Below are 23,486 nucleotides of genomic sequence, written 5' to 3'. Positions count from 1 at the left end.
CCCCTCCTCCTCCCGCCGCCCCCGCGCCCCCCCCCCCCCCCACCTTGGCTTTCCCGCGGCCGCCCGGGCCCAAGTCCCCGGCAGGAATTGGCTCCCGGGCCCGAGGTTTCCAGGTACCCGGAAGGGGGAGGGGGCCGAGGCGGTAACAATTGGGCGGGTGAGGGCGAAACGCGCGGCCGGGAGCGCCAAGACTCCGAGGGGCGGCGGGCCCGGGCCGTGCCGCCGAGCGATTGGCCGGGGCCATCCCGCCGGCCGCCGCTGATTGGTTGATTCTCAAATTCGGTCTCAAGGCGCCAGAGGAGGTGTTTTAGCGGGGACTGCGATCCGGGACTGGAGCGCTGGCGCTGCCCTGACACCGCGGGGTCCCCGCCAGCTCAGGGCGCTCGGAGCGGGGATCTGCGCGCCTCGCTTTCCCCGCCCGATGTCGCCGCCCGCCTGCTGATCTCCTCTCCCCGCTGGTCCCTCGCCGGTGTGGGATCGTGAAGGTCCCCACAGAGGCAGGAAACCTCCTTCTCAAAGTGGGAGTAAGTAGCGTGCGGCCCTAAGCGCTGCGTGGAGGCGGGAATTGGGGTAAAAGGGGACCCCCCCCCTCCCGCCCAGGCTGCCAGCCTCCCTGGCTGGTGGGGATCGAGTCATTTCTGCCACCGGACCAGGAGCGTGTGGGGTGTCCTGGCTCCAGCTCTCCCTCCCGTGAGGCAGTAGAGGGGACTTGTTCCTCACGATCTGGGGGGTTCATTGGAAGGGTTTATCCTTGGGGTCTGCTTGGAGGCCTGGGAAGGGGCTGCGTTAAGAGCTGAGTGGGTTTGGTCTAGCGATCAGGTTTCCCTCCCCCCTGATTCAAAACCCCCTCAAAGCCGAATTCCTCCCAGTTCTTTGCGCCAAAATTAACTGACCTAGGAGACCCTGTGCTTTCTGACAGATTTGCCCTACACTCTTCTGACTTGGTAACTTTGTTTTGTGCTGTTGCTTTGCATAAACGATTACCAGTTTTGTCGATTTTTTGCCTTCTCAGGTTTTTAGTAATTCTCAAACACACTTTAAGTGTTCGTGTTATTCATGTGCGTTTTAGAGTTGAGGGTGGCTGCACTCCTGGAAATTCCCAGGATGAGTTTAGAGAGGGGAAGTTCATGTTCACGAGCAAGTAATAAATATTTTTGTTGGAGGAGAAAACATCCAATTGTAAAATCACTTTCCAATGTAATTGTGTATTACAGATGGAGGTAAATTGTTTAACATTAAAAGACCTGATCAACCCCAGGCAGCCCAGACTAGATTTTGCAATTGAAGATGGGGAAAATGCACAAAAGGTAAGTGCGCTTAAATACCTTATGCTCTAACATATTTAAGATGGTCATTTCTAATTCAATGAAGTATTTCGACATGGCACTTGTATTTGTCTTATAAACATAATAATTAATGTTGACGATCATTATAGAAATATACTTTTTTAAAAATGGAGGCATCCAAACCATTATTGTTGAGTTTCTCACTCACTGTGCAGTAGAAAGAGGCTGTTAGATGTAATGTTGAAACCAATTTATATGAATCGAAAATGTGCTGGACACTGCAACCAAAAATTTGTACTTACAGTTGTCAAGAGTGGATTAGCTCATGCTGTGCAGGAATGTTACCCCTTGGGTCCTGGAATATAGACTGTACATTGTAAATACTGGATATTTAAAGTGCTGTGAAGTGTTCTTCATACCAATGAACCCTCTCCTAGCGACTATTCCATTCACCCAAAATTAAGACCTGTGCCACCCATATATAGGGAGATAAAATGACTTAGCCCACTAGCATACTCTGAATATTTTACAGTGCTGCTCCTGGTTCTGTACTGAGCCTTTCTCTCTCTTTCTGCACCCCTTGTGACTTTTAAGACCATGGTTGTGTCTTCAAGACCCATAACGAAGTGGCCATTGTAATGTCTAAACTGTCACCATCCCCACGTCGGCACAGCTGCACTCACCAGCTAGTGCCCTACGGAAAAGGTGTAATAGCTTGTTAGTGAATGTCTAAGCATTTTTAGGCAGAAGCCAAATATATAACAGAAACTTTGAATACAAATCTGAGCATAGCAACTTACTTGGGCATTGCACTTCTCTAGGTTCCTTGTCTTTATTTTTAGACTTGCCATCAACAATGAAACTGTCTGGTTGCAAAGCACCTCTTATGTGGACCTTTGAAAAATACTTGACAACCATTAATTTTGGATAGGTGTGCAACTGTATGTTTTGTAGTGTTTTTTTTTTTTTTTCCTAGCCTTCAAAATTTTTTTGTTAGGAAAAGAAGGATACCAAAACATTGTTGTTTTCAAGAGGACTTTCTAAAAATGAACCTAAGCCATATGAGGATGGAAGTGCCCAGACTTTAAAATGTATATTGAGAGTTTTGGCTTTGGGATTTTCAGAGCAAAACTTTTTGTTTTCCTTTATAATTTGGATGGAATAGCTTTGAAGGAATATGCATGCATTTATATAAAGCCTGAGTTAGCGTCTACTTCTTTCCTTCTGGGTCAGTGATTTTTTTTATCAAGTGCCTTCCACAAGGGCATTCTACTCTGGTTGGTATCAGTGAGTGCTGTTTGCAGTTGAACTTTCCCATTTTAATAGGTGTGGAGAATAACTCAAATGACTCCACAAAGAGGTCGGAAAAGTGGTTAAAATGTTTGAAATGGATTGTATGAGCAGGGATTATTTCACCTCTCAAAGAGAAGGCAAGGAATGAGAATAGTGCTTCTGCCCAGAGCCTAGGTGGAGCTTTCATCTCCTTTTCACATTGCTGTGTAGTAAACGAAGGAGGATTTCTAGGGATGGCGAGAATGTGGGATTTGCAGTAACAGAGATCTGGGTTTGATTTCCTGCTCTGCCATTTATTAGCTCCATAACCTCGAACTAATATATTTATGCAGTCACTCAATAAATATTTATATTCCAGGTGCTGAGATACAGTGGTTTAAGTTTCCTAACCTCTCTAAGCTTATTTTTTTCTTCCATAAACTGGAGCTAATAAATAGCACCTCCCTCTTTAGGTGTTTGTAAAGTACCCAGCAACACATACTGTTCACACTGTACTCATTGACAACGCAAAGATAAACATAGAGGCCATAAGAGACTTTCTGGGACTCAGATGCAAAACTACCCAACTGTACTATCATTTGCCAAGCGCCATCACAGAAGTGGGAACAAAATGTTTGGCAAAATAACAGAGGAGGAAATACATTCACAGGGAATCCCGGGAGATTTGGGAAGCTTCACAGAGCAGGTAACATCTGGGCTAACCACGCCTCCAGGCCTGAGGACGTTCAGCCTACAGAAAAACAGGAGTGAGCAGAACGGACATTGTAGCAGAGGAAATAATGTGAGGTGCAGGCGTTCTAGAAATGTTCAAGATACTCAGAGTGGCCAGAAGCTGATGGTGTTGAATTGTTGCTTGAAAGCCTCTGAGAGATGCCTGGCACAGTGTTTTGTGGGTCAGCTGGCATTTAGAGGATTTCTCTTTCTTGACTTTCTACACATTGGTCAAGAACTAGAAGTACTGTATGATGCATGCATCTTCTTGCTACTTACGGAGGAATTTTTTTTTAAGTGTACAGTTTTCAGTTTCATTACCCACATTTCCTGAGCCCAGTTGTGAGGTAATAAACAAGACTCTCCTCTTAAGTTGTTTACAGAGCATTTGGGGAGGACAAAAGAAGAAAATGGATGGTTTGGCATGCAGGGGCGAGCAATAAGGATTGAGCTATCGGGGTGCTTTGTGAAGGAGATAAACCTGAACAAGGGCTTGAAGGGATGAATGCTAAGACTTAGGCAAGTGGAGAGGGAGGCAACTGGTAAGAAGTAGCAATGAGCAGATACATTTGGGGACAGTGCCCAGACTTAGTGGGCACAAGTTTTCTTTGAAGGTCATTCATCATTTTTAGGAGTGATTGAGAGAGAAGGGAAGGTCAGTTTGAACTATGTATCTGGACCTGTGTGATTACAGGTAGATAAATGTGTGCAGGAGGCACTGGTTGCCTGACTTTGGAATTCATGAAAGGTCCTAGCCAGATACAAACTTGGGAACTGTCAACATTCAGGTTGGTTTTAAAGCCCTGTACATGAGGATGAGTGAACTGTCCCAGAGAGAGCGAACAGAGAGGAGTGGAGAGCTGAGGTTCTAAGAGTAGAAAACGAGGAACCAACGAAGGAGACTGAGAAGTAGGGAGAGAACCAAGAGAAAAAATGTGCTGTTTCCAAAGGGCTGCATGTTTCATAGAGCAAAGAATAGTCAACAGTCTCAACCTGTACAGTGAGGTCAAATGAGGTGTTTTACTGTTGATTTGGCAAGTGAGAGGCGACCTAGATGAGACCAGTGGGAACCCCTGGGAGACGGGCAGAGGAAAGCCCTTGGTGTGGATTACTCATTCTAGAAAGTGCTCTGAAGAGAAGGAGAGTTTGTTAGTCAAAAGCTAGAAAGAGACGCTTCCTAACATGTCATCTTTGCAGTGAGCCTTAAACCATAGGTCAAGTTTCAAGGGGCAAAGCTTCACCAATAGCATTAAAGACAAAGGAACGGTGCAGGGCAGGTTTGAAGAAAAGCAAGTGCACTGTTTGGACACAAGGTAGAATAATGCATGAGATAGAACTGGAAAAGCAGTTGGCAAAATATTACCAAGGGCCCCAACAAGGCTGATATCTGCACATATTATTTGAGGTAACGTGATCAAAGCTATATCTGAGACCCAAGCAAGACGGGAACCAAGATCTTATAATTACACAGCTTTTCTATGGCAGCATACAGCAGAGTCGAAGTTCTGGTATAATTCATAACAAATATTTGTATAGCACTCAGGTGACAAACTGCCTTCACCTTCATTATCTGATCCCATCCTCACAGCACCTCTATGGCAGGTAAGCGAGGCTATGTTGTGTCCATTTGCATATGAGAATTGGAGAGCCTGTTTCAGGGTTACATTTCTCCAGGCCCTCTCTAATCGAAGAAGCTACTTCCAGGGTGTTGCACTTAGATTTACCGACAGGCAGATCGGACACGGAGGTAACATGCTGGAGGCTTGTTAGGGGTGCTCTGGGGAGCCACGTCTGTGGGTAGGAAGGGAAGGCAGCAGAACTAGACAGAAGGAGAAGCGGATCTGAGACAGTCTCAGGGGAAGTCTGGAGTTTACCCAACTAGGAGTTCTAGAATGACCCCTCAGAGTCATCCTGAGTGGGGGCAAGCCTGGCTAGGCTTTTACATGTCAGTGCTACCTCTATTGGCATCGAGGACAGTCCGGGTCTCCCTGGGAAGTTAGATTCTGGAGGACTCCGCCCTCTCAGACTGGTGAAGGGCTTCTAGCATCAGGGGAAATGAGTCATTCATTCCTGAAGAGATCTCAGCACATCCCTGTGTCCATCACACAGCTGGGGAGCCTGGCTGGAAAGCTGTAGAGATAGATTCTTTAGTTGGAACCCCTTATTTTATTGATAAGGAGAGACTTGGGCCTAGACAGAACAATTTGTCCAGTATCAAAAAGACACAGAGCGGAGACAAAAACCAGGTTTCCAGTCTCATTCTAACTTCCTTTCCACTTATACAGTGTTAGGACTACAGGCTAGACAGACAGATGAAGCAATTGACTTTAGATTACAGTTGACTTTCTGCCCATCTGAGATCTCAGTGTAAAAATTTGCTTGGCATTCTTTTTTCTCTTGATGTAGAGGTGTGTACAATCATAACCTCGCAGGTAACCTAATTCCCCTCCAACTTTACGTATTAAACTGTAGTAAAAATATATCAAAGTGTTGAAGGAAATAATCCATCTACATAGTTCCTCCATAGGGCAAAAGTAGGAGCTCATTGCTCCTTTGAGAATAGGTAGGTCCGCTAGAGGGAGCACAGAAGGAGTGTGCATCTCTGTCCACCTCAGTGAGGCTGGCCCACGCCCTCTATCAGGGATACTTTTTGGAAAATGAGATAATCAAGGCACAGTGTTCTGTCAGCACCCATAAGGGGCAAGGCACTGTGCCAAAAAAACTATGAGGAATGAGCCATATGGAACTTGATTCCTGACCTCCAGAAGTGCACAGTCACATTAATGAGTCAAGACACGCACCTAGGAAGTTAAATAGCAATATGACACATTGTGTTGTATTAGCTCTGAGTGCCAGAATGGACAGTAACAAAGAATGGGAAAGAGGGGAACAGGTAACAGCTAGGTTTTACTGAGGGCTCACTATATGCCAGGAACTACTCTAATAACCCTTGAGGTTGGTATTTTTATGGACTTCATTTTCAGTTGAGAGAATTAGAATATAGTGAGACAAGCAGCTTGCCCACGCTGATAAGCAGCAGAGACAGGTAAGCTGGCCCAAGAGCCTGCGTGCATAACTACTTCCCCATACTGCCTCTCCATAGTGCCAGTGGGGATCAGTGGTCTGCTCGGTACCTTTTGTTGATCCAACAAAAGTTTGCACCCACGATAAGCTCACTTCTAGATGAAAGATTTCAGAAACTTCTGCTGTCAGCTGTTTCTTGCATACCAGTAACTTTTATACTGAATGAAGGTTGTATGTGACCCCAGGCAAGTTATTTAACTTCTCTGTGCCTCAGTTTCTTCATCTGTAGACTGGAAAAATAATAGTACCTAGGTCACAGGATTGGATGAGGTGTTAATATATGTAAAGTACATAAAACGGGGTGTGGTCCATAGTAAACACTTAGAATTCCCTTGTAGAAGACTTCATCAGAACTGCACATTAGTACGGATGTGTTAAGAGATATGGGTAGATGCAGTGCTCCAGGCTGGCTGTTTCTGCTGCGTGGTGGGAAACCATCCCATTCCCTCCTCTCCCCCCACCCCAGTGACACCGAGGCAAAACCTCACCATGGCCAGCCAGCAGCTTTTGCTGATCCAAGGAACAAGAGATGCTGCCCCCGCCCCCCAACACAGACTCCAGGGGCTCCCAATCTTCTTTTCCTCTCTTCATATGTTGCTCATTGGTGGGAAAGTACCTTTCTTAAAGGACTGCTTAGCGGAAATCCAAGCACACAGTAGCTACAGAATGCTACATATATAGGAAAAGCAGGGACAAACCTTTAGCTCATCCACCTTCATCATTATGTAAAATGCAATTGCTTGGAGGTGAATTCTGCTACAGAAAGAACAGAATCTTTCCGTTTTTGAATGATGAGTCCTTATTTTAGGGGAAAGAAACTTGTTTTCATTACTTAGTATTTCCAAATGTGGCTTCCATTCACTTAGTCCTTTTTCAAAGTGGACTAAGGGACATAATGGACCCATCACTGCTCTTTTCTTATAATTAAGGCGGTCTACTCAAAGTGTGATCTGGGGACAGGTGCTAGCCCACAAACTATTGCTAAACCGTAAAAAATTAAGACCAGAATTTGAAAGGCAGGCACTTAGAAAGCTCTGTAACAATTTGATCTTGCCCCCCTGTGGCATCTAAGCCCATGATCAGTGGTCTCTTCCTAGTGAACAGGCTGTAGGTTGTTTGAGTGACAAACTCACATGGAGAGTTACAGGTGGTGGAAAATGCATATAAGTCCTGTGAAGTGAAACTACATATCAGTACGTGGGAGTTTGGAAATAAAAAACCCTGGCCCTTCACCATGGATAGTTTGAGAAGTACTGCTCTAAGGGAATAACAGCCCTTCCAGGTTGGTTTGAAATGTGGCATTTTGTTGGATACTTTTCCATTGGTTGGTCCTGCTACAAATTTCTAAATTAGCACCAGTGAACACTGAACTACAAAAGCATAACTGTACTGCACTAGTTAGTGCAAACTCGTAAATGGAGAAGCAGTATGGACTCAGCCCACAATTGCCCTTATTATCATCCCCAACAATTACAAGCATCTACCAGGAGCACATACACTCAACTTCTTTCCCAGAGCTGCCATGAGAAGTATATTTAAAAGCAGTAGATGATAATCATGTTCTCACTGAACCACTGTTGGATTCCATGAATCCTTCAGTCTATTTTCACTAGTCCTAGCCTGGTATTTTTCAGCGGTGAATATATGGTCTCTTTGTATTTTCATGTCTCGGTGAATCATGGGAACAGAATGCTCTTAGCTTATACCTGCCCTTTCGCTTTCTTACTAAAAGGTCTCTTTTTTTTAAATAGGAAAATATATTTGTTGATCTCTCAAGGATGGCCCCGAAGACTCCAATAAAAAATGAACCAATTGATTTATCAAAGCAAAAAATTTTCACTCCAGAAAGAAACCCCATTACTCCAGTTAAGCTTGTTGACAGACAGCAGGCAGAACCATGGACGCCCACAGCTAACCTGAAGATGCTCATTAGTGCTGCCAGCCCTGACATAAGAGACCGGGAGAAGAAAAAGGGACTGTTCAGACCCATTGAAAACAAGGATGATGCCTTTACAGACTCTCTGCAGGTAAACAGGCTGTGCGTCTCAGGCTTTATAGAAATTTTTTTTTAAGTTTATTCATTTTGAGGGAGACAGAGACAGTGTGAGTGGGGAGGGGCAGAGAAAAAGGGAGAGAGAGAATCCCAAGCAGGTTCTGTGCTGTCAACATGGGGCCGATGTGGGGCTCAAACCCGTGAAACCACAAGACCATGACCTGAGCTGAAACCAAGAGTCAGAGTCTTAGCCGATGGAGCAACCCAGGCACCCCAGGCTTTATAGAATTTTAAAATCTTTACTTAACAACTTAAAAGTCATAGGATTCTCAGTTTTTCAGTTACCATTGAGCCAAAAGCGGTATTAAACTTAATGTCTTCCTCTCTTTTTTTTTTTTTTTTTTTAATGGCATGTCAGATGTCTGTAATGGTAAAATACTTTTAGGCAGGCGGTATCTTTCATCCACAAATCCCTGCTATTTACAGATATCAAAATATGCCAAAACTTAATATCTTACTTCTAGCTGAAATGGAATTCTCACTCTGTGTCTTATTTTTTTCATAATGAATGTTTTTTTTTTCTCTTCTATATGCTACTCCCTTGACTACTCCCAGTACACATTTAAAAATGATAATTTTTAAGGCAGAACTGTTTCATAATTTTGATTTAATGAAAAAGTTTGGACTTTTTTTAATGCTGCTGTGAATTATAATTTTTCTCTGATTTTGAGGGTAGCAGTTTATTTTAGACTTTGGAAATTTCATTATTTTTATATATGTTGAAGTCTTTGGTTTGGGGCCTTAAAGGTAAATCATCTTTAAATTATCTGTCCCATGGAGAACCAGGGCTATTGAATAAGCAGCATATCTATACTTTAAAGAAAAAAAAATCAATGGTCAATAATTTTCACTCTCCCATTAAACCTTTTCCCAGGCTTGCTAAGAAAAGTTACAGATTTGAATGTTATTTCTCTTCTATTTTTCCTCCTTTTGGTAGACTTTTTATGCTATAAAAATTACCAAAATGAAGAAATTGAAAAAGAAGAGAAAAAGATATCCTGAATTACCACATGAAATTAATAGAACAAAATGAAGTGAATCTGGTATACTTCATTGCAGCGACAGAGCTAACTAATAGATTTTTCCATGTAACTAAATACAAATCAGACCATACTTTGAGAACCACCGCTCCAGAGAAACTCCTGTGTGTATACGCCAAGAGACACGAACAAGAATATCATAGCACAGTTCCTGTTAGTGCACACTGGAAACAACACACATGGCTATGAGTAGGAGAATGGATAACTAAATTGTGGTATATTCATACAGTGGAATATCAAACAGCAGTGACAATGAGAGAAAATCATAGCTACATGCAAGAATGTGGATGAATCATAAAGACGTATGTTGATTGAAAAGAGCAAGTTTCAGAAGACTATCTACTAGTTTCAATTTTACAAACGTTGAAAATCCAAACCAAACAAAACCTAAGCAATATTTTATATAGGAATATATCCATATGTGATAGGATTATTTGAAAATGGCCATGAAATGATACATGCAAATTTAGGAGAAAGGTTACTCTGTGGGGTAGGCAGATGTAAATTAATAGTATTGTTCTGGTTTGGGGCATTAAAGATATTATGTACATGGTAAGTATATTTTATATGACCAAATATTCTATCAAAAGGTAGTAAAAAATCAATTTAAAGAAGATATTCCTCAGTAATTTTTAGGAATATGAAAGGATTCTATGACCAAAAAATTTGAGAACAACTGTTCTAGGGTACACATCTAGTAGTGAAATGATTAGGTCATTGGATATGCAAATATGCACAAAGTAATTGCTTTCCCAAGTGCTATTCTCATCCACCAATAATGTACGAACATTTATTGATCCACTTCTCTGACACTTGACACTGTGAAATTTATTAATTTCTGCCAATCTAATGGGTGTACAATTGTGTATTATTGTGATATTCACTTGCTTTTCCTTGGTTACTCATGAGGCTCAGCCTCTTTCGACATGTTTACTGGCCACCATGTTGTTTTTTCCCTTTTCTGTGAAGTGTTTGTGCATGTTCTTTGCTGATGTTTATTATTCATTTTTCCATATTGATTTGTAGGAGTTTATTGTATATTCTTGAAATACCTTTATCAGTTCTGTGTGTTACATTTCAATTTACTGCTTGTGTTTTTTTCATGTTGTATATTGTAATCAATTGTCCCTGCACTATTTATTCAGTCCCTCCTGCTCTCCCAAGTGGTCATTGCTATCTCTGTCCTATGTCAAAGTTCTTTTCATGTATGTATCTGTTTCTTGACTCTCTTCTGTTCGATTGGCCAATTTATGCATACCTACACCAATACCATATGGTAATAAGCCTTGATATCAGGTAAAGCAAGACTCTCATCTTATTTTGCTTCAGAGTGTGTAGGCTATTCTTTGCCTTTTGTTCCTCCATATATACTTTAGATTGGATTTTTTTAATGTTTTTTTTGAAAGAGAGAGTGGGTGTGCGTGCACATACACGAGTGGAGGAGGGGCAGGCAGAGAGAGAGGGAGAGAGAGAGAATCCTACGCAGACTCCATGCTCAGCATGGAGCCCAATGCAGGGCTCGATCTCACAAACCATGAGATCATGACCTGAGCTGAAGTCGGACCCTTAACCGACTGAGCCACCCAGGCGCCCCACAGCTGATTTTTTAAATCTCTTTTTAAATCTGCCTTTATAGCTACTTTGTTAAATTCACTTATTATTTTAAATAATTTGAGATACTTTTGAGTTTTTTTATATAAACAATCATCTTCTGCAAAGTGAAAGTTTTGCTGCTTCTTTTCTAATCCCTGTGCCTCAGTTTCTTTTTCTTGTCCTCAGGCACTGGCTAGGATCTTCAATATGATATAAAAGAGGAACAGTAATAATGGGCATCCTTATCATTTTCCAGATTTTAAGGGAATACTTCCAAGATTTTTCCATTAAGACGTGTTTGCAGTTGGGTTTTTATGGGTACGCTTTATTAAAGAAATTCTCCATTTCTGGTTTTCTAAGAGCATTTTTAAAAATAATGAATGGGTGTTAAATTTATCAAATGCTTTTTTCTGAAGCCCATTGAGATAATCATACCACTTTCTTCCTTGAATCAGTTCGTTGAAAAGCCTTTTTTACTGGGGCGCCTGGGTGGCTCAGTCAGTTGAGCGTCCGACTTCAGCTAGGGTCATGATCTCATGGTCCATGAGTTCGAGCCCCTTGTTGGGCTCTGTGCTGACAGCTCAGGGCCTGAAGCCTGTTTCAGATTCTGTGTCTCCCTCTCTCTCTGCCCCTCCCCTGCTCATGCTCTGTCTCTCTCTGTCTCAAAAAAAAATAAAAACATTAAAAAAATAATTAAAAAGAAAAGCCTTTTACTTTTGCGGCTTGAACTGAGCCTTTCTCAAATGTGGGTTGCTGAGACAAGGACACCACGTTAGTATCCTTACAAAAAGAATAAAGAGGAGTAAGACTTAGCTGCCCTTGTTCAGTTCCTTGAACCTTGGTCAGTTGTAAAAAATAAAACACATTGGTGACACAATGCAGGCCAATGAATCTCAGAATTTTATGTCAATAGGAATTACCCAGGACCTAAATTCTTTTTTTTTTTTTTTTAAATTTTTTTTTTTTCAACGTTTATTTATTTTTGGGACAGAGAGAGACAGAGCATGAACGGGGGAGGGACAGAGAGAGAGGGAGACACAGAATCGGAAACAGGCTCCAGGCTCCGAGCCATCAGCCCAGAGCCTGACGCGGGGCTCGAACTCACGGACCGTGAGATCGTGACCTGGCTGAAGTCGGACGCTTAACCGACTGCGCCACCCAGGCGCCCCTAGGACCTAAATTCTGATACATCAGGTCTGGGATGGGGCAAGCTCCCGGTGATGCCGATCTATAGGTCTAGTGAGCACATTCATAGCAAGGGTGTAGCAAGCTGTAAATGACTATTTTTCATTTTTTAAGCTTTTAACCAATAGACTCACCCTCAAGTTTCAAAGGAGGAAAAAATCAGTCCAAAGAAAACAACCAATAAAATGTTAAGAAAATTGGATTAGGTAATGAATATATTTTAACCAGAATCTAGAATGCTGTGGACTGGGATGTCCCCCCAGGTTTGCCAGTAACTCATTAGTCCATGCATTTCTTCTGCATTTTTCATGCAATTTCTCCACATGCAATTTCGGTGACATCTCTCCTCTCCCTTTTGTCTGCCCTTTGCAGCTTGATGTTGTTGGGGACAGTGCTGTGGATGAATTTGAAAAGCAGAGGCCAAGCAGAAAACAGAAAAGTCTAGGACTCCTGTGCCAGAAGTTTCTAGCTCGCTATCCAAGTTACCCCTTGTCAACCGAGAAAACAACCATCTCCCTGGATGAAGTTGCTGTCAGTCTTGGTATGTATCGTCAGATTACCTGGGGGCCCGTCTCCAGTCACAGTGGGAAACTGGTTTCCTCGGGCAGGCCAAAGTCTTCAGATAGCTTCTCATTAAGTAAAGAGTGGGCTCCCGAAGGATGAGGACAGAGGAGCAGGTAGCGCTTCCTTCTGTCATTGAATTTCTCATCCTCATGCAGAGGATTTCAGGGAGTCTTCTAGGCCTGAGGGTCAAACAAAAATTTGTGTCTTTTTTAACCTCGTAAAATATTTGTATAAAAGACTCATGTTAAAAACATATCACTTGTAATTTCATATTATTGCAGACAGACAAAACACATTTTAAAATAGCTTGCTGTTTATTTTTAAAAATGCTTCTAAGATTTCAGACCTGGTATTACTTCTGTTATCAAATAGGATTTGAAAGCAAGAGTGTTATGTTTGAAGCCATACAGTGTGATACAGCGAGCCTGTCAAGCTGGAGGAAGCACATCCGGACATAACTCAAACAGCTAACCTTCTAACAAAGAGGAGTACATGTGTTCACATGGCATGGGTGTGTGTAATGTGCAGTGGGGTATGGGCTGTAAATATGAAGACAGCTGCCTCAGAGTAGAGACCCCTAGTGGGCATGGGTTGCAGTTGGTCCCAGGATAAACATGTTGACAGTCTTAACTAAGCAGAAATCACAGTGATTTGAAGGTATAGGGTGTCCCCTTAAAAAATAAGGTTTTACACACAGAAGAAAAGAAAAAAAATCAACTAAACAGGCTTTATGATAGATTATATTTTTAATTTGTTTATGCTCTTTCTTCCCCTAGCCCTGAGAAATGTGCCCCAGTAGATGATTGGCCATCTGAATTATTCAAACTGATGGCTAAAACTGTTTAAGTTGCTAGAAACTGAGATAATGAGGCAGTGAATGTGATGGAAGGACCATGGGCTGGGCTTTGGATCAGATGGAGCTCTCCAGTTTATAGGCTGTGAGAGTTTTTAAAAAGTTACTTAACCTATTCCTGTCTGAAACACAAGGATCATAGCACCTACCTTGCAGAAACTTAGCAAAGTTTGGGGAGAATGTCAGCAACATGCCTAACTCAGGGCTGGGCATGGGTAACTCCTACTGTTACGTGGAACACTTTCTACTCAGCTCTTACTAGATCTCTCTCTGCCCTCCCCAAGCTATCCTGTCACCCTCTGGGAAAGGAAGTACAGTGCCTGATTGGAGAGCCCAGAAGTAAAATACAGTATTTGGAGTCAGTGCCAATGAAACAAGAAAGGGAAAGTGACCCAGCGGATGAAGACTTAGGGTACACCCATTTGAGGCACAGGCCTAGAAACTAATCTTACAGAGGATGAGGGTAAAACAGTAGCACACAGTGTCCTTACTGAGGTTCATGAAACCAGCTTCCTCCATATACCCAACTTCCATCCATGGACCTTGCACTAATGTCAGTGCAGAAGACAAAAGATTAGATCAAAAGATTAGACAAAAACATCAGACAAGCTCCATCGCGGACTAAGGGAAGCATGGTAATAACTGATAAATCCGTGGGGGCGTACGTAATGCCATGGCTAGGATTAACAGGATTACGCTGATACAAAAGGAAAAGGCTGGATGCTAGGAAAAACCTTCCTGATGGAGCAAGCCCCAGAGTAACCTGAAGGTCTCGAGACCTGTGAAATGGAACTTTTTAGTGCACGAGCCAGTAGACAGATAAACCCAGTCCAGATTGAAAGGCAGCTGCCACAGTGGCTTTTACCAACACCGCCTATTAAACACCCATTGTGCATATTAAACACTCATCTTACCTTCAAGTGGTCAGAATCTTCCTTTATTTTCCCTTCTTAGGATGTCTACCCACTAGATGGAGATTTAACAATTTGTATCTAATACACAATCACAAAACAGCCCAGCATATGGCTGGCCCTGGGGTGTCTCAGTTGCGTTCACATGACATTTCTAATGGGAAGGTTTATGGAATGTTACACTCTAAACAAGATGTGTTAATATATGAAAACAGACTGGAATAAAAAAAACAGGCAGATCTGGACAAGGGGCTTGTTGACTGCCCCTGCCAGCACCTTCCAGCAGGTATCTGGCACCGAAGTCTGAGCTTCTGAGGATGAAGAGCCTTTCAGGGTCATGAGCCGAAATGTTCTGATGAACTGTGAAATGCCTCTTCCTGCAGATAATAGAACTTCGTTTCACCTCCAAAGTTTTCATCAGAATTTGATCAATTTCTTGTGTTAAATCTTTGAAGGGCCAGAAGCTACATTCACTAAGCCTGCTCTGATTATATAACGGCTCCTGGCAAGTGAGCAGAAAGAGGACATCTTTGTAGCTGGACCAGTTTTCTGGGAGATGCCCGGAGGCTTTTATTATGGGTTCTCGGATGAGAGCAAAGGAACCAGTGGGTTCCAAAGGCCTAAGGGCCTGTTGCTCAGCAGGATGAGTCACAGGAAAGTTTTAAAATCTGTTTATACTGTGACTTCTCATGCTAGCAGGGATTTTAGGTATTTCCAATGCTGTGCAGAAAGTATTTACAAAATAATACATAACAGTAGATAAAAATTGATACCCTATTGGAGACCCGTTACATTTATGGTCACATTTAATCCTCATCATCTAATGAGATAAATACTAAGGCATAGAAAGATTACCCAGGTAGTAAGGGATTGAGCAGGGATTCAAATCCAGGCAGTCTGACCTCAAAGCCCCCACACTTAACTCCTGTAAATATTTTTGGTAAATGTGGTAGACGGCCCTATAACTCCAGCTATTTTGAGAGTGTTGGGAAAGTGGGTAGAGACTTGAAGAACTTCATGGTCAGCCGGTATTGTGCATAAAGAGTGTCTGTGCTTTACCCCTGGGCTGTTTAGCCCAAACGGCTGTGAATGGGAGCACGGAGACAGTTACCAGCGGCCAAGCTATGAGCAAAAGGAGCCTCGTTCGTATGTTGTTCAGCCCTGGCTGTAGCTTCCTCCAGCAGCTTGAGAAGGGTGCCCAAGCTCTAGACTCCTAAGTTTCCAACGCAAAATAGGAAACAAAATATTTGCCATCTGTTTTCCTTCCTGGGCCATTAAGAAAGTTAACAAAGATAATTATTCCACATCATTCAAACTCCAGGAAAGGATACAGTTGTCCAAATGAGGTGTCACGCGTTGGACACAGTTTATTTTACAGTCTGCATAATTAGGAGTAGAAGTCAAAATCAACCAAACAGCATTCATCAGGTGTCCATTAGACATACTGGTACACGTGTTGCTCGATCCCACCTGTTTTAACGTGCTGAGGTGTTCACGTGGTTTACCTAACAGGTCTAAAGAAGAGACATACTAGTGTTGACGTAATAGAGACGCGACCATCCTCCATCTCTGGGTGGATGTTTTTTACCCTCGCTCTTTTAAGGGTTGGATCCCAAGAACATCCTTACAGGTTCGGTTTGTGGAGCATCCACCCTTGCTGCGCATTGCCCTGGGCAGCATGTAGAGTAGCTTACAGACATGGTCCAGGCCCTCAAGGAATTTTTACTCAAAAATGTTTGCCTGCATGATTGTCGACTTCTGTTTTCCAAACAGGCGTTGAAAGGAGACGTATCTATGACATTGTAAATGTGCTGGAATCACTGCATCTGGTCAGCCGGGTGGCCAAGAATCAGTATGGCTGGCATGGACGGCACAGCCTGCCAAAAACCCTGAGGAGCCTCCAGAGACTGGGAGAGGAGCAGAAATATGAGGAGCAGATGGCACATCTCCAACAGAAAGAGCTAGAGCTGATGGATTATAAACTTGGAGAACGTAAAAAAGATGGCTGCCCAGATTCTCAAGATCAACAGTTACTGGATTTCTCTGAACCCGACTACCCCTCTTGTGAGTGCACCATAAAACCACACGAGTGATGGTTCCTTCCACAGAGATTCACTGCTAAGGCGGGAAGTGCCAGATCGACAGCCCTGGAGGGAGATGTCCTCCTGTTCTACCTACTGAAGAAAGGGGGACAGATGGCTCCCCCACTGGGCTTCCCACCCGACCTCACTTCAAGCCTGTCTGGTGGCAGTTCACTTGGTACTTCGTGTGTTTGGACCACAGATCGCTAACGGCGCTCCCGTTTCTGATTGACAGCCCCATGCTGATTTCTGTTTGTGAGCCTTTAAGGAAATTTCACTTGGAAAGAAGTTATCTTTTCACAGAATTCAGTTTTTTAAATTCTATTTAGGGTAGATTACTTAGGAACAAACCCCGTTAGGAAAACACGTTGGTAAGAAAGATAGATAACCCCTGCTGTCATTTGATACAGAATTTTTTTTTTATTTATATCTACATTATTCTTCCCCTCCCAGCTCCTTTTGAGCCTCTTCCTGTTTTGACCACTGATCTTCATCATTCTTACCCTAAATCCCATTGCTAAGATGATAAAGTACAAGTATCACTCAACATTTCCCTTGCATACATAATAGGGATGGAAATGTGGGCCTGGTTTTCATTAGATTTACTGCCCCGTGCCTTTTAGCTCCACCCCATGAGCCAGTTCTTATACTAGTAACCAGAGGAGACAGCCATCTGTCAGGGATGGTTTGCCTGCCATATACAGCAACAGACATCTAATCAGTGTCTCTTATTCATTTACAGCTTAGTTCTTCACTTATTTCTGAAAAGCAATGGAAGAGGCGAGCGCCTACTGTGTTTAAGATATAGTCTAGATATTGTGGGCACAGAGAAAGAAAAACAGAGTTCTTGCCTTTGAGGGAACAGCTGATGTTCTGAAAACAGTCTGTGAAGTCTACCCTTCCTTTTATCCTTCTGCATTCATCTTTTCAAAAAGTTGCACCAGGAAAACTACCTCATGGATTTATTCTATGAAGTAGGAGTGTAAAGCATTCAGAGTGGTTTCAAATATGCATTTCAGAGTTTATGCCTCCTGTAGAGTCATTTTCCAAGCCATAAGAAAACCCATCTCATTTCTTGAGGCGCCTGGCTGGCTCAGTCAGTAGAACATGCAACTCTTGATCTCAGGGTCATGAGTTCGAGGGTGTAGAGGTTACTTTAAAAAAAAAAAAAAAAGACAAAAATCCATCTCATTTGTTTACAAGCCATCTTTTTGTGCTGTGTGTCCAGTAGGCTTCTGCCTGTAACAAGACTGATCTTTCCATCTGCTGGTAGAGTTAGTAGTTCTGGCAAACTCTAAGTACCGTCTTTCATGTGGTAAATTATATGTTTTGATGCTTTCATTTCATTCCCTTTGTAGCATCTGCAAACAGTAGAAAAGACAAGTCTCTGAGAATTATGAGCCAGAAGTTTGTCATGCTATTCCTCGTCTCCAAAACCAAGATTGTTACTCTTGATGTGGCTGCCAAAATACTGATAGAAGAAAGCCAGGATACCCCAGACCATAGTAAATTTAAAAGTAAGCATCTTCACCTAAATCCACTTATAAGTACAAAAAGGGTGTCATATCATATACTGATATTTTCTGCCTGTGAGATTGAAGAAGAAATTGTTTTTGAGAAGTGCAGTCCTTCCTGCACTCATAAAGATTCTTGGGGCTGTGAGAGGTAAGTTAGTAAATACTATAATTCCCATTAAAGTTCTGTCCGATGCCTTTTCCTCGGCAGTTAGGATGGATGGTGGAAGCAGAATGCCATCCATCCCACAAATGCAGGTCAGGGAGGGTGTAAGATGCTTTGCGTTTCTCTTTAGTATTGCTGCTTCCAAGACAGAATGTCTGAGTTTTCTTTCCCCTTTTTTCCTCACCCCCTGCCTACTCTCCTGATGGGTGGAGATGAAAGTTGTCTGCAGGTAAGAAACAGAGGAATGACCAGGGTAGGGTAGGGGTGGTGGGACGAGGCCGCTGGGCAAGAATAGTTTCCGAGATTCGTACCCAGTGCATCTTCCTTTTCTGTCAAGCCTGGGTCGAGCCAAATGCCCTTGGCTGCCAATAGCCCTTTCAAGCCCTGGGAAGCCATGATCTCAGCTTTCTGCTTTTTCTGTTTCCATTGGAGGTATAGGCACCCTGTGGGAGAAATGAGTAGGTAAAATGCAGCTCTGTCAGAATTGGGAAGAAGATTGCATCTGGGGTGAATGTTTGAGGTTCCTGGACCATAATCAGAGCTCCTCTGATTGATTTTAGATACAAAGTCAAGTGGGTTTCCTACCTGTAAATTGATTTCTTGAATGGACATTACTTTGTGGGTATTGCCCTGCCTGTCAGATGTCTTACCACCTCTTCTGAATGTCTCCTCTAGTACCTGCATTTTCAAATGTCTCTCCCCCAGCCCTCATAAGACTAAGGGAAGGACCACCCCGCCCCTCCCCCACTAGGTGGCCAGATGCCTGTCTTCAGCACAGCTGAACCTCGTGACCTTGAGCCCCAACGGTCTTGTGTGCCCAAGAGCGCAGCCTCACAGGAAGCTCTGGGGAATCCCTGTCATTTTCACAGGCCAGCTGCCTGCTGGAGCTGGTGCCACCACCTCCTGCTGGGAGAAACTCAGAGCGAGCTTTTGACATGCCACACATCAGAATTACATTTACTAAGCCTTTAATTATAGCCCCTTTCCCTCCCTTGGCGTTCTTGAAATCTCGGCGCTCCCTGCAAATCTCGGTGCTCCCTGCTCATTACCAGGTGCCTCTCACAAGGGGTGTGAAGTTGTGGAAAAGGAAAGACACACTGACCTTCCTGTAGTATGTGTCTTCAGATACATCAGATCCATAAATCTCAGGCCATTGCATGACAGAGCCGTTGGCCTCTGCTGCACCCCACTGCTTTCTGCTTGAGGTTTATATGGCCGCCCAGAAAAGTGACCTGTCACATAAACTAAAATGTAATGGTGTTACAGACGGTGTGACCATAATTGTGTTTTATATCTTCAAGCAAAGGTACGACGCCTCTATGACATAGCCAATGTTCTGACCAGCTTGGCTCTAATAAAGAAGGTGCATGTAACTGAGGAGCGAGGCCGGAAACCAGCCTTCAAATGGATCGGGCCTGTGGACTTCAGTTCCAGCGGTAAGGTGGCATGGTTTTGCTAGGGACCTATTTTATTTTCAATCCCCAGTTCCTTTTCCAAATCATGCATCTACTACTCAATGAGACTGATCTTCATTTCCCATAACCTGTGTCACATTCAAAATTAGACTAGAGGTATCACTCTTGGAACAAGGAACGTTAGTCTTTAAATGGTGTGTGGGGCCAGCTCCCGTATGGTAGGAAGGGAGATCCTGAGAGCTTATAATGTGGGAGTTTCTGTAACTATTAAATTATAACTCATTAGCATGTTTTATTTTATTCCAAAGTTCCTGGAAGTTTGGGATTAAGGATTAAAAATAACACTTCTTATGAACTCTGGTTGTTTCTGCATCAGCAAAATAAAGCATTATTTTTCTTCGAAATCCCAGATAGTGTTAAAATTATATCGATTACTATCACAAAACTAATACGTGGTGAGATGGCTTTTAAATATAGTATGGATGTCATGAACACCTTTTTGGTAATTTATTTAACAGGTTACAAGTGTTATAATTTTACTAAACTAGAGCAAAAAAGGGTATTATCTTCTAATTTGACAGGTAATATCTGAGCAATTGGGGACTGGATCCTACTAGACCAGCTACTTTACATATAGCTATGCTGCCTGGAAAAAAGAAGCCATTAAAGTTATTTTTAAATTACCCTTCCAATTTTGGTATTAGTGGCATAAATTCCTGCCACTTAACCCAGGCTTATAAAAGATACAGCTCTCTACCTCACTTACAACACATTATTCACTTAGGATCTAGATGAAACCACTTAAAATCAAGTATAACTAATTCAGGCCAGCCGGCACTTACTGCATGTGCATTGTGCACATGAAGTTACTGTACTAAATGCCACGAGAGATTGAAAGGCGCGTGTGACGCCATCCCTGCCTGCATGAATTACACACCTTTGCCATTTTGCACACCTCTGCCTTTAGCTTCTAGCCTTTTCACTTGTGAAGCCCTCTTCTTTTCAACCCGAATATATTCTACTCGGCTTTCAAGATCTGGCTTGAATGTCAACTCCCCCGTGAAGTTTTCCCTGATCACCCGGAGCAAAGACTGTCACATCTGAGCTGTTGCGATGTAGTATTGTGCTACTGTACTCGGTGATGTTGATGCCATGCCATTGCCCCAGCTCTCTGCATTCATTGGAAGCCCGACGTGGTCGTTTTTGTTTTAATTTTTAACAACCATATTAAGATATAACTCACATAAGATGTAACTCACATAACTCATCCATTTAAATTGTACAGTTCGGTGGCTTTTAGTACAGGGTTGTGCAACCATCACCACAATTACTTGGAAAACACAGTCCATCCCCAAAAGAAACCCTGTCCACATTAGCACTTCCTTCCCACTTCTTCCCAACCTCTCCCTTCCAGCACCAGGAGAAAATTAATATATTTCCATCTCTATAGATTTGCCTATTCTGGAGATTCCCTATAAATGGAATCACACAATATCTGGTCTTTTGTGACCAACTTCATTCACTTAGCACAATGTTGTTAGGTCCTCCAGCCTCATAGCATGTATCAGTACTTCCTTGCCTTCTGTTGTGGAATACTATCCCATTGTATAGATGTGCCACATTTCATTTATTCTTTTATCGGTTGACAGAAATTTGGATTTTTTCCATTTTTTGGCAATTATGAATAATACCACTTTGAACATTCACAGAGAAGTTTTGATACGAACGTCTGTTTGCATTTCTCATGGGTATATCTAGGGGTGGACGTGATGGCTCATATGGTAGCACTATGCTTAACATTTTAAGAAATGGTCAAACTGTTTTCTAAAGAGGCAGATTCCCGATGAGTTAAAAGCAGACTCAGCCTGTATTCATCCATGATTACCCTATAGTACCCAGATTAGTGCCTTTACTTGCTTTAGTTGATTAATGAGCTTCTATCGAAGGTGTAATTAGCCTGCATTTGAAAATTAGAGAACGATTAAGCACTACACACAGTGGTCCTGGCTCTGGGGGAACTCAGAGAGGATATGGGTGACGTTCTGATGGATGGAACCGTTAGGTTTTGGAGGGAAGGAGAGCTGTTGAGTTCAGGGAGAAGATACCTAAGAACAGATCTGGTGCATGTTTAGAGATCAGCCACCCTGATTTAGGTGTAAGGCATGGGCTAGAGGATAACGAGACATAAAATGTGATTGGTTGGGACGTTTTGGAAGCCTTCGAAATAAACCAAGAAATCTGTCCTAGATGTAATAGGCAGAAGTGACAAGAGATCTTTAGATAGATTAAAAAAGAAGAGGGACTCAAGGGTAGTAGTGTCATTGCAGAAAATAGGGTAGTCAGGGAACTGAGGTGGTGTTGAGAAGTCTCACGAAGGGATTTGTGTACCCAGCTAGAAGGGCTCCGATCTGATGAGGGGACCAGGACTTGAGACCAGGTCAGGAACCTCATTGTGAACCCACTTTCTCTATCTGACAGAAACCTGATCTTCTTTCTGTATGTCTAGTTTCATTACTGACATCACCATCGTCATCAACAACCCAGCAATCTGGAACTTCACATTACCTTTGATTTCTTGAATTCACTCTCCTTCACTCCTTGTGTAGCAATTCCTCATGGGTAAACTTAATAAATGTCTCTTTCCTCTTCTCCTTCCCACCATTGTGGCCTTTTCATCCTCTTCACAGCTTTTTTGAGTTATTATGACACAGGATAAATGGCACATGGTTAAAATTACAGTTTGGTAGGTTTTGCATTGTGTACACCTGTGAAAGAATGACCACAGTCAATATAATGAACCCATCACCCTCCAAAGTCTCCTGTGTCTTTGTAATTCCTCCCTCCTTACCCCCATCCCGTCCCCAGGGCAACCACTGATCTGCTTTCTTTCACTCTAGATTTTGTACATATTTTCTAAAATTTTTTATAAGCAAATTATATACAGTCGATGCTCATTATTCAGAGTGCATATTTGCAAATTTACATGCTCACTAAAATTTTTTGATAACTCCAAAATCAACACTCGCAGAATTTTCTCATTCATTCACAGACATGCAAAGAGTGGCAAAAAATTTCGGTTGGTAACACCCTTGTTCCCAGCTGAGGTCGAACAAGGCAACACAGCCTTCTATGTTTCTCGTACTTGTTCCTACTTGGCTCTCATGCTATAAACAAGTGTCCTTTCTGTGGTCTTTTTAAGGCCATGTATTCACATTTTTTGTGCTTTGTGTTGGGGATTGTGCCGTTAAAATGGCTCACAAGTGTCCTACTGAAGTGCTAATGATTCTAAGTACAAGAAGGCTGTGAAGTGCCTTACAGTGGAAATACATATGTTAGAAAAGCTTCCTTCAGGCATGCGTTCTAGTGCTTTTGGCTAAGAGTTGAACACTAATGAATCAACAATGTATATTAAATAAGGTGTCTTTAAACAGACACACATATAAAACAGGGTTATGTGTTGATCAGTTGATGAAAATGTTGTAACCGGAGGCTGGCAGGAACCTAACCCTGTATTTCCTCTAAGAGCAGTAGTTCAGTATTTGCTAATTCAGTGTTCATGGTAACTTCACAGAACATAACTACCGTGAATAACAAGAATTGACTGTAATGTGTATACTCTTTTTCTCAAGCTTCTTTCACTCAGCATAATTACTTTCAGATTAATAGTATTGTATCATGTATCAATAGTTTATTCCTTTACATTGCTGAGTATCCCATTATATGGATATATCATTCTT

General features: G+C 42.5%; 1 protein-coding gene and 1 long non-coding RNA gene across 4 annotated transcripts in view; one reads left to right on the top strand and one right to left on the bottom strand.

Annotated features, from left to right (window-relative positions):
- Positions 1-459: 459 nt before the first annotated feature.
- The window catches only part of E2F7 (E2F transcription factor 7), a 37,447-nt gene continuing 14,420 nt past the window's right edge, over positions 460-23,486 (top strand). For all 3 annotated transcript variants that reach the window (XM_042947237.1, XM_042947236.1, XM_042947235.1), the window contains exons 1-7: positions 460-524; positions 1,215-1,307; positions 8,126-8,401; positions 12,618-12,786; positions 16,347-16,637; positions 18,013-18,171; positions 19,636-19,770. In XM_042947237.1, the coding sequence (XP_042803171.1) occupies positions 1,215-1,307; positions 8,126-8,401; positions 12,618-12,786; positions 16,347-16,637; positions 18,013-18,171; positions 19,636-19,770 (1,123 nt within the window). In that variant the 5' untranslated portion in view covers positions 460-524. The remainder of the gene's footprint in view (positions 525-1,214; positions 1,308-8,125; positions 8,402-12,617; positions 12,787-16,346; positions 16,638-18,012; positions 18,172-19,635; positions 19,771-23,486) is intronic.
- LOC122224856 lies at positions 17,821-19,573 on the bottom strand. The gene is made up of 3 exons (XR_006204962.1): positions 19,437-19,573; positions 18,646-18,777; positions 17,821-18,015 (listed from the first exon to the last, which is right to left on the bottom strand). It is a non-coding gene; the product is annotated as an uncharacterized LOC122224856 (long non-coding RNA).

Source organism: Panthera leo, chromosome B4 (genome assembly GCF_018350215.1).
Source record: "Panthera leo isolate Ple1 chromosome B4, P.leo_Ple1_pat1.1, whole genome shotgun sequence".
Classification (NCBI taxonomy): domain Eukaryota; kingdom Metazoa; phylum Chordata; class Mammalia; order Carnivora; family Felidae; genus Panthera; species Panthera leo.
Note: the sequence above shows the minus strand (reverse complement) of the source record. Positions and strands in the feature narration are given on the sequence as shown.